This window comes from Colossoma macropomum, unplaced genomic scaffold (genome assembly GCF_904425465.1).
Source record: "Colossoma macropomum unplaced genomic scaffold, Colossoma_macropomum, whole genome shotgun sequence".
In the NCBI taxonomy this organism is placed as follows: Eukaryota; Metazoa; Chordata; class Actinopteri; order Characiformes; family Serrasalmidae; genus Colossoma; species Colossoma macropomum.
In genome coordinates, this window is record NW_023494784.1 from 11,898,113 (window position 1) to 11,910,387 (window position 12,275).

A 12,275-nucleotide genomic window follows, 5' to 3' on the forward strand; every position below is an offset into this window, starting at 1 on the left:
ACATACATACATACATCATCTAAACCACTTATCCTTCTGGGTCACGGTGGGGTGCTGGAGCCTACCCCAGCTGTCATTGGGCGGAAGGCAGGATACACCCTGGACAGGTCGCCAGTCCATCGCAGTATGTATATATATATATATATATATATATATATATATATATATATATATATATATATATATGTATGTATGTTTTTTTGTTTTTTTTTTTCCCCAGTCACAGGATACCACCAGCGCTAGGGGGGCAAAAGCTAGTACTACAGGCTTCCTCCAAAAGCACCACCGCATCTTTTTAAACTACCACTAACACAACATCATTGGACAGCCGAACGTGCTCGGAGGAAAGAGCCAATCACTCGTTCTGTTATGACAGCATCGCGCTGGGTGAAGAGGGGAGACGGGGGTATCACCTTACCCACCCAGAGAGAGTGAAGCCAATTGTGCCCTCCTGGACCCTCGGCCACAGATGGCTCTAGCATCACCTGGGATCAAACTTGCGATCTCCTGATGATCGAGAACTACATGGGAACTACATATAATAGCATAGGCTATTTAATATTGCTCCTACATTGTTGACACCCAAGAAATTAGGGCTTCCCTACCTTCTACATGTTAATATAACCCCTGTCATACTCACCCACAAACTTCTGAGGCGTGGTGCTCTTCCTCTTGGCCACACTGGCCTGCAGCCTTTCGATGACCGGCGGCCTGTCGAATGGCACAGCTCCAGTCGGCTCTCCCAGAGACCTCTGATCCTTAGGACCCTCTCCTGGGGGTCAAACAGAGTGCTGGGATTAGAAATGCCAAACAGTGAGCCAGTATGCTTTGAACTAACATGTTCTTTCAGTGCTTCTAAGCCCAGAACATTGCTGCTGAATACATAATAGAAACTGAACTGTGGACAGATATCACTGTCAATTTGTAACACTGTTTAAATGTATTTCTATAGTCACATAAACAATCACTTATGTTATTCGATTTACATTCTGTATCAACAAGAACTTCTGACTTCTTTCTGTTTTGATTTTGAGAAGAGGACTGTACACAAAGTTGTTGTTGTTAACTTCTTATTTGAAGCTGCCTGTAAGTGAGTTTCGTTTACTACACATATTGCCTTCATCTTTCATCTGTTCAAGGATGAAAAGAATAAACAAGTAAGGACATGAATGCACCCACATGATGGTATTTACCATTACATCAAATTTATGCTCTGCATCTATCTGATAAACTGTCAAATGTGGTGTGTAGAGCTGTTCACAGTAGCTTAGCATGCTTTAGCTTCACCACAGTACGGCACAGGTGCATTCTGGCTCACTGACACTTTACTGGTGCAAGTTCTGAGAATAAATACTCAAATCTGAGTGGGAACAGTTTTCCGTGTGGAGCTGTTAAACTACTTTTGGTTCAATATCCTTGCTAGCACAAGAAGCTAGTGTTAGCTTGGCAAGGAGGCCTCAACAGCTTTACATGCAACCCATTCCAGCTCACCGAAGCCCCACTGAGGTAGGTTCAGAGAATAAAGACTCAAATCAGAGCAGGTAATCCTGTGTTATTTGTGTTAAGCTGTTAGCCTACGCTACTTATAATTCATATTCCGGATTGCACCAGAGGCTAATGTTAGTTCAGCGAGAGGGCAATTCCAGCTTACTATATGCATTATCCTGCATATTCCTAGATTTTCACACTGTCACACTCTTACAAAGGATGGTTCTTTGAGGGTTCTTTAGTAAAGAAAATACAGAACTCAAATAAACCTTTGCATGATTAAATAGTCCTCTGCATCCTGAAAGCTTTCTTCAGGTTGATGGAGAATGTGCTGTATATGGTTCTATATAGAACCTTTTTGAAAATGATTCTATATAGTACCAAAAAGGGTAGAACTGTAGATGGTTCTACTATAATTAATTTGAGTGTGCTACTTAATGTTATTAATTTTGTTGTGTGAGAATAAATAAGGTGACTTAAAAGGGGATATATTCTTTGATTTTTTTGTCAAAAAAAGACTTACAATGTTTTGTGTACCAAAAACCAGTCATAATTATTAATATATGACCATTTTCAGCCTCTTTTTACATCCTCAGCTTTGAGAAATGTGCAACCTGCCCAACAAAATTAATGTGACACAATCAAGACTGTGTTTCCTGGGGAACTAATGGTAAGTTTAACAATGGTAAACAATGGTATGTTTAAGAATGTCAATGTTAATATAGTAAAATAAACTTTTTTTATTCCAAAAAATAAGGTTTTTAAAACGTGCTCTCCAAAAGCAGACTGGTGACGCACTTGTTAGAAGCAACCTTGAGATTTGGCAGAGATACCACGTCTCACTCAGCTTACGTCAAGAAGTTGTGACCCACTCACCTGCATATGGGCCCGGGTTGGGGGCGGAGTCCATTCCAACACTCTGCAAGTAATTATGGCACCTCTCTTTGTGCTCCTCCAATGACGTACGCTGTTTGTAGCTCCGCCCACAGTAGTTACACTTGTGCGGTTTACCCACTAAAAAAGAGAGGACATCAAAGGAAAGAATTACATCTATTAGTAAGGAGGCGACGCGAGTCATTCAGACTGTATGCACAATTGAAGTTTCGATCTTTGAGTGAGTAACCAAGAGAGTGGGCACTTTCTCACGATGATGCAATCCAGTGTGAGATGGCCTCAGCAGAAAAAAGAATAAGCTTAGGATGGAATAATCCCACACAGAAACAAAACACTACACACTAAACGCAAAAGAGGCTGGCGTCCTCCGCATGGTTGGCGTTAGAGGTGTATGGAGATGTATTCTAGTACTCTGAGCTGTCAAACACCCAGGCATGAAGTAACTGGCAGGAAAATCAGTGCTATGGAAGAAACAAACTCATTTTGTTAAGATATGTTATGTTTGGGTTTGTTTTTATACAATGTGAAGACGTGGAGACATATGCCCCATACGTATTGTATGTAAGTACTAAAATGTAATAATACTATGTCATATTTGAATTACACTGTAAAAGTTTATGCAGCTTTTAAACTTGAAGTAAGTAAGCTGGTTAACCTGAAATTTTGAGTTCACTGTACTTGTAACATTAAGTGAACAGATAAATACTTTTTATACCTTTTACATTTGTTAACTTATTATTTGAAGTGCAATGAACTCAACATTTCAAATTAACATAGTTACTTACTTTTTACATTTAAAAACTGGATCATTTTTTAGTTGGGACAGTATTTGAAATAGGAAAAAAAAAAATGTTTTACCCTATGAACTATGATGGAAATCTATGCTGATTCCAAAAAAAGAGCACAGTTTGGGACAGGAGAATGTTTCATTTGCACATCATCTGAAGACAGAAGGCACCATCTGATCCAGTTTTAAAAGCGGAATGTCTGCCATACAAGTCATAGTAACAGTGCCTTCACAGATATTCAAGTTACTCAAACCATATAGTCCCCGGGTTTTGAACTTTATGCTGGTAACACTCTGGCTAGTTCTTCTTTCAGATTGTTTATTTCCATAAAAAATCTGAAAGGTTGTCTTGTCAGACCTCAACACAAGTTCCCACTGCGCACCAGTCCGTCTCAAATGAGCTCAAGCCCAGAGAAGTTGGTGGTGTTTCTGGACATTGTTGACATGTGCACAGCACAGTATAGTATAGGGCATTTGTGGATGCAGCGACTGATGGTGTCTATTTACAATGGATTGTCAAAGAATTCCCGAACTCATGTGGTGATTTCCATCACAGAAGCATGCTGGTGTGTAATGAAATGCAATCTGAATTATGGAAGGTCACATATTCTTTGACTCATATTGGACATAATACCTAAAAGCCTTGCAATCCCTGGCTGAAGAATGTTATTTTTAAACTGCTGGATTAATCACTGATGCATTTGTGGCAAAGTAGTGAGCTTTAACTATCCTTGCTTATAAAAGACATTTCCTCGAGGCTCCTTTTATATCCATGCATGATTGCATCACATGTTTAAGATTTTATTTATTTATGTTTTTAACATTCAAGAGTGTTAAATTATCCCTGTTCCAGTGTTTTTTGGAATATGTTGCAGGTATCAATTTCAGAATGACTGTATATTTACAAATAACAATGTAGTTGATAAGATAAAGCTTTAAATATTTTGATTTTGGACATTTTTGTTTAAATACAGGTGAAAATGGACTTACAAATCACTGCTTTATGCTTTTATTTGCATTCCAGATACTGTCTCAACTTTTTGGAATTGATGTATTTGCATATAAATATTTACATGTATTAATAACGAGTCCCGTATGAATTAAATACAAAAAATTTAGGCATCAAGGAAAATTAGATTTAAAAAGCTTTTAGCTGATTCTGTTTATTTTTGATTTTCTATTTTCATACACACACTCTCACACACACACACACAAAAGACACACAATATGCAAAAATGCACAAACAAACATACACTCTACACACAAAAACATACACTCTATACACAAACACACCCACGCACACACACAATATACACAAACACACATTCACATGCTTTACAAAAAACACACATAGACAAACACAAACACATATATACACACAATACATATACATACACACACTATATAAACACACATACAAGTACATACATACATACAATATACAAAAACACACATGAACAATACACAAAAATACACACCCACAAAACATGCACACACACACAGACACACATAAACACACATATACACATAGTATACACAAACACACACACAATACATATACAAACATATACTATTTACATCTACATATGCACAATATACAAAACACACACACACATTTCATATACAAGCACACTTATAAATACACATATTCATGCAAGCACACACTATATACACATCTCCCCCACCACACACACATTAAACATAAAACACACCATATACAAAACACCTACACACACACAATACACACCACACACACACTACATACATAAAACACCCACAAAACACACACCTTCTGACCCAGTACACACACACACGCATATATAAACACACTGTACACAAAGACACACAATACATATACAAACACACACTCTATAAACACACATACATACACACACACACAAACAATTTACAAAAACATACACAACATTCCCACACCATACACAAAAACACACATGTAGAATACATAAAAATACACACCCACAAAACATGCACACACACAGACATACATAAGTACACATATAAACATAGTGTACACAAACACACACACAATACATATACATACACTATACATAACATGACAGGCATACATAAACACAATATACAAAAAACACAAACACACACACACACCCCCAATACATATACAAGCACACTTATAAACAAACATATTCATTCATACACACACTAAATACACACCCCCCCCACACCACACACACATATTAAACATAAAACACACCATATACAAAAACACCTACACACACATGATACACACCACACACACACTACATACATAAACACCCACCAAACACACACGCTGTGACCCAGTACTTCACACATATACACACAGAGAAAAACACACACGCTGGGTGTGTAGTAGCTGGAAAATCTGTGTTTAGATCAGAAAGGAAGAGAGGGAGTTTTTCTGCTTAGCTGGAGCAGGTGTGAGGTGTGAGGTGAATCACTGTCTCAGTTCCACTGACTCTAGGCTGGTGTAGAGGCGATGGGGCGGGAGCAGAAAGCCTCCATACACACAAAGGCTGCAGCGAGTGACAAACAGCAGCCCAAACGCGGCCTTCCAGTGTGGGCTAACGCAGCAGGACGAGGAGGTGGACCCGGGGGATCCAGGAATACACGTCATCAGCAGCCATGTTCCAGTAACTATCACATTTACAGATTCAATCCTGGCTTCATTCATTGTTTAGTTTAGTCATTCATTAACCCGTATGGGCCTTTCATTCATTCACATACGAGCCCTACAGCCTCGCCATCTCATCCACCAGCAACGGCCCTCACTAATCGGTTGAGTCAGCCAAAATGTCTTTCCAATTTGAGGGAAACCATGCTCAAAGCTCTGTGGTCAACTCTCTGGTGTGAGGCACTTTCAGTATTATTCATGAAAAGACATGCAGAGAAACTTGACTCACAAAAATATGTGAATAAGTTGTCCTGGTCGCACGTGAGAACGTGAGCTGAAAACGCACACCTGTTACAAGCAGAGCCCGCACCATTACCTGTAAAGAGCGCCAATTATGAAAACACCCTCAACACTTTTCTGTAAGGCCGTAGAAAAGAGCGAAAGTGAGACAGCTCAGACTGAACAAGACGTGGCCATGGCGACCTTTCGCAGTTTCGCGGATGCCAAACAGCACTGACTCGTCACCTAACGGCGTGAGAAAGACTGGATTACAGCAGGCGGGCCTGTAAGCAGAAAGCCAACTACGCCTCAGAAAGGATACTACACCCTGTGGGTAGATTTGAGAAAACAGACACTGGCTGCGAAAACGTCTTGACATTGTTTCAAAATGACAGTTTTGGATTTCTGTCCAAAAAAAATAAGAGAAAAAGAAAGTATCCTCTTACACAGAGGGGAGAAACCGTACTTCAGTGACAGAATGAGCACTTAAGTCAAAATGTTACGCAAGCGGAAGCCAAAAATGGACTTGAGTCCAGCATACAGTGTAAAAAAAATAGCTCCTCAGATCTACCTAAAAAAATACTTCATGTAAATTAACTAGTTTTATTCAGCCTAAATAAATGAACGATTCTTTCCTTCAAAGGATTTTTTAAGTTGAATAAAACTAGTTTGATTTCTTGTTACCACATGAAGTAATTTTTTTAGGTAGATCTGATCTGACTTTTTACAGTGTACTCAAGAATGTAAAAGCAGAAAGAAGATGATTTTACAAACCAATTTTTTTAAGTTTTCTTTGGTCGGTGATGTGTGGCGTGGTGATACCAGTCCTCGCACAAAGACTTTGCATAATTGTGGTCAATTTCATTTTAAAGTCATATGAACTTGATTGGATGTTTTAATAGCAGCAATGAATCCAAATACAGGACAAAAGGAAAAGGGAAAAAAGTTTCCTGGCCTTTGAGATTGAAGATCTAAAAAATGTAATGATGTAACTGAGTAAGAGTACAAGCACAAATCTTCCCAATAATCCTTAAGTATAGTAACAAAGTACAATTTTGCTAATATTTTCCACTTCTGCTATTATATGTTGTACAGTTACGTAGTATGTATCGCTGTTGTTGGAAGAAAACCTCATATCTCCATTTTTGTCATTTTTAAGTTTTTGAAATATTTCGAAAATACCTGTTGCATGATGAATGGACCAAAAGAAACAGCCCAAAATGACTTGGAAAAAGGTCTGGTTCCATTGACTTACATGAAAAGTAAAGAGTGTTTTTTCCTTCTCCTGTAAAGTTACCATTTTGGAGATACAAGGTTTTATTCTGACAACAGTGATATATATATATATATATATATATATATACATACATATATTGCTGTTGTCGGAACAAAACATTGTATCTCCATTTTTGTCGTTGTTCATAATTTGAAATACACACCTTTTGTCCCATACATTTTGTATTTATATTGGATGGACCATCAGAAATGACCCAAATTACTTGGAAAAGAGTCTGGTTCCATTGACTTACATTAAAAGTAGAGTATGTTTTTTCCTTCTACTGTAAAGTTAAACTACATATATATATATATGTATACATATGTGTGTGTGTAGCTCATTTGACTGAACAGGAAAAGAAAATGTATTTCATTATCTTCAGCCTAAAACATTTATACAGCTAGTTGTATCAGTGGAATGAGTTTTCAGCAATGCCAGACTGATTCTCACCAGCAATTATTGTTATTTTCAGCCAATTTTCTCTCCATTTTTAGCAATGACACAAAAGTATATCAAACAAAAACAAATAGGGCAGAGCCTTTGACTGAGTCATAGTGCTTGTCTCATGAATGTCTGTAAAATTAGTCAATCTGGGGCAGACCACTCAGTCAGTATCTTCAGGGTACTTATATGTCATTGGGTCAATGTATTGGAAACTGAGTAGTATGAGTAAGAGATAATGATGATAGTGATGTCTGGTTTTGTCACGCTTTCAATATTTCTAGAAAGGAGAATTTTTTTTGGCACTCGCATTTGCACAATTTAATCCTTACAGTAAGTGGAACGTGGCTGCCTGTCGACACCTCAGAGGAGATTCCGTCTCCGCAGCTAGAAGCGAGCTACACCACAGAATGGAAATAAAAAGAAACCCAGCGGTTTGGTCCAGTGAACTGGGACAGCACCTGCAGACTGCATGTTAGGATGTGGACAGACAAAAAAGATCTTTTTTACACAGTATCTATGGCATACACATACTGAAGGATATAACATACGTGTATATAATTAAAAGATGCCTGAAAGATTACCGCCTTAATACCTGACATCCAGAGAAACGTACCGAGCTCTCTGAGCAGATGTTGGATGAGCAAGAAAAATCCCTGTCTCAGCATCTATTCTTGACATGCAAATACTTCAAGTGTTGCATTAAAGCCCACTTAACCGCATCCATTCAGGTTGAAAACAGGAAATCGCGAGATGGAGATGACATTTCAAGTAAATGCCTATCAACTGTAGTTCGTCAGCAGAAGTGCCCAGCTGTGTGAACATGCCCATCAAACCATCTATTTTAAAAAAATAAAATACCTGCCTCTGTGCTGCTGTTCGGACACACTGTCACTGTCATGAATAAAACGGCCATTAAATGGTCAAATTGGCTCGGAATAGACTGGAGTGGCTTTCACTTCCACTATAAGACAACTGGTGTAATAATACAGCAGAAACATCTACTGTATACCATAAATACAGCTTTTAAAAATGCTGCATTCTGGGATGCACAGGGCAAGCGAAAAGAGTTAAAGAGTTGGATTTTACAGTAATTATCTGTTATTTGTAAAGCAGAGCGAAATGTGAGAATAGTGATGGGGCATAGATTCCCAGCATTCCTTACAGTGTTGTAGATTTTGACTATTTGCTGTTCTTTCTTCATCTGTAGTATATTTCACAGGTGATTTTAATTTTTCCTCCCCTAAAACATTTTTGAATGCAAAAAAATGTGTTTCAGATAATTAGCTCATCTTGTAATATTATAATTAATAGATGTTTGGTTGCTGCACTTATTGTAGTCTTAATGCCTGGCATAGGTGCATGTAACTGCTGTAATTATTGCCATATTGATATTATCATGATCCAAATTTGTTATGATGTACCACAGGTGACTTAGATTTTCCCTGGGGGTAATATAATTGCTATTTAATTACTAACGGGGCTGGCTTGTAATATTACTTAATAATCGAAAATGATAACTACATTCTGCACAGTCAGCATTAACACCGCTACCATCCGGCCAAACTGGCACACTGGCACCAGGGATGAGTGACAATTTGCACAATATCAGTATTTATTTAAACCAGATGCAAAAAACGCAGCTATTTCTGCCATTTTATCTGTTATTTACTGTTAATAATGTTCTGTCATTGGACATGGTGTAACTTCTCTGGTGGAAGATTTTAACAAGCAGCTGTTTTTTGGCAAGGGGTGGGGTGGGGGGGGAGGCACAGTACTAGGCTCACATGGTTCATGGGGTTAGATTAGCATGATACGTAATGATATTGAGTCTTGGCCTGAGGCTAGTAAACAACTGTATTTAGAAACACAGTATAGTAATTATATATCACAGTCTGAGTACTGTAAATAAACAGTAACTTACCAGAGACATTGCTGGTAGTAGAGCACTGTCATTTTACAATGCAACATTTTGTACTGCATCTTAGAAGTTGTCTTAAAAAGTTGCTATTATGGAGATACAACATTTATGTTACAGCACTGACAATACATAAACTTCCCAAGACACACAGAGACATCTGCATGTGCACATCTAAAAAAAACGGAAATAAATCAACTTCGCCACCACTTGTCACACTACTAAATGCACAGTCACCAAAACACGTAGTTCTGCTAAGCAAGCTTTTCAGCCACACCTGAAACCAGTCAGCAGCTTCTATGCATGTGAAATTAAGTGCAAGTGAAGCAGTTCAGTGTACATGTTCAGATCTCTCTCTCTCTCTTTTTCTCTCTCTCTCTCTCTCTCTCTTTGTACTGCCCCGTTCCTGGGCGGTCTGCCACCTGTCTCCCTGCTGCCAAACACATACGCAGGGGGAAGAGGCCTTTCCTTTCATGTAGCGCCGTGTTGCGCAAGATGCAGTTGAACCTGCCCGAGTTCCTCACATTCCGACATGGTGCAGGAGGGCCATCCAGGAGCCAAACAGGACAAAAGCATCCAGCAGAAAGGGTGCTATTCACTCCCTGCCTGAAATACTGATGGTAATCATAAAAGAGTGAAGCTAGGCTGGTGTTTCTCAACCTACTCCACAGGGCCCACCAGACCGTCCACATTTTTCCTTCATCCCACCTCCCCATACATCTGAACCCAGCCATTAAGGGAATTCTCCAGCCGTTTTCTTATGCTCGACAACATCTTATGGTCTTACAGAGCCTAGACAATCATTTTCATGTGCTTTCATGCAAAAAAGTACATAAACCCAACTCAAAACCACGTGTAATAGAAGCCCATGAGCAGATAGAACACAAAGACAGATGGATAGGGTTGAAAGATGCAGGAGTATTACTCCAAGGACATTAAATATTTGGTGCAGGCTAGGGTTGGTATGGACCAGAACAGTGTCTGGCACCCCCTGAGCATCGAAGCAGAAAAAAATTTATTACCCAGAAAAAATAGCATCCAATCATATGTAACAGGAAAAATCAAGAGCCAATCATGATTCAGATTTGACAGTGCATTTTCAGAAATAAATGTACAAAACTGTCACTGGGGCAGTACCCTTCTTGTCTCTGGGGTGGTCCCCTCAAGGGAACGTCTCAGTACCTTTAGTCAGGGAATAAATGTATCATAACCCAATGAAATGATACTGTAAGTTGTATTGACTCCACACACCCCGTCTCGTCTCCAGGCTTTCTATTTTATTGTTCTGTTTTAAAACATTCTGTTATGAAAAGATACAAATCTATACTTTTCACCTGAAAACACCTATTTAAGGTACACAATTGGACCTTAAAACCACTGTTGTACCTTTGAGGGAACATTTACATTGTTTGCACCTTGCTGAATGAAAAATGTACCTGCACAGAACCTTTATTTCTAACAGTGTGGGGGTCCCATTCATTGTCCATAGTGTGTAGTTTTGCAGAATGAGAAAGGTTTATAGAAGTCGTACAAATGCAGGCACAATTTCACATTGAAATGATTCTATGCTGTATGTGAGTTGAGTTCAATAGTCCACCAAACCCAACCTATATTAATATATGCAGTTATCTTACCTTGAGTATTGGCTTTAAATACTTTCATCTTTAAAAACTACTAAGCTTTAAAATTAGGTATTTTTAATTGAATCACTTCACTTTACATGCTACATGATTGGATTGGATTCACTCATTCTTTCCCCTCTGATTTCCAATTCAGCATTAGATAACGTGATGCTGACATTGAGCCAATCCCTGTTATCAGACTGTGCCTTCTGTAGATCTTACCAAACTGATTTATTAGATGAAGTGTAAATAAAGTAAGCTAATTAGCTAGCTTGGCTTGGCTAACTTGTGGATTAGTTTCTCTTGCTCTTAGGGAGTTTTTCCTTGCCACTATTACCATTGGTGACGCTCGTGGGGGCTTAGACCTGGATTTTTATCTGTAAAGCTGCTTTTGTGAAAAAGCCCTATGTAAATAAACTCTGACTTGACTCGACTTGATTATCTTAGCTGTTCATTCACAGCCTGCAATCCTATTCACTATCAGGAGTTCAACCAATTTCCATCTTCCAGTTGAAGTGGAATACTTAACCAGCAGCTAAATTAGGATTAGAGTTAGAGACGATGGCTGGGTTGAGGAACACAGAGCTAGACATTGGCGTGGGCTGTGATACAACAAATTACCGCAGCCTCACAGGATCTGTGCACGCTTCTGAAAGTAGACGACCAGCTACTCAACTGCTGCCATTGGCCACAAAGCTGCACATCGTGAAAGCTGTGAGTTCTCTCAGGAGCCACAGTACGTGGGCTGAAGTGGTTACTCCCTGTTTTGCGACATGAATGTGATGTGCTTAACCCCATCTTATTATCCAGTAACAACTGTGAATTACTCAGTAAGTATGATTTAACTCCAAGCTTAGTACTCATTTATTAATTAGTTACTATTCAGTAACTACTGTGGATTAGTTGCTAACTTCTATTATACTATATAAGCACTAAAT

The 12,275-nt window shown here is 38.8% G+C and overlaps 1 protein-coding gene across 3 annotated transcripts in view; it reads right to left on the reverse strand.

Moving 5' to 3' along the window:
- Positions 1–12,275, reverse strand: part of ikzf2 (IKAROS family zinc finger 2) — a 55,394-nt gene that overhangs the window by 5,833 nt on the left and 37,286 nt on the right. For all 3 annotated transcript variants that reach the window (XM_036587656.1, XM_036579922.1, XM_036595522.1), the window contains exons 6-7: positions 2,365–2,502; positions 641–772 (exon numbers count right to left, since the gene is read on the reverse strand). In XM_036587656.1, the coding sequence (XP_036443549.1) occupies positions 641–772; positions 2,365–2,502 (270 nt within the window). The remainder of the gene's footprint in view (positions 1–640; positions 773–2,364; positions 2,503–12,275) is intronic.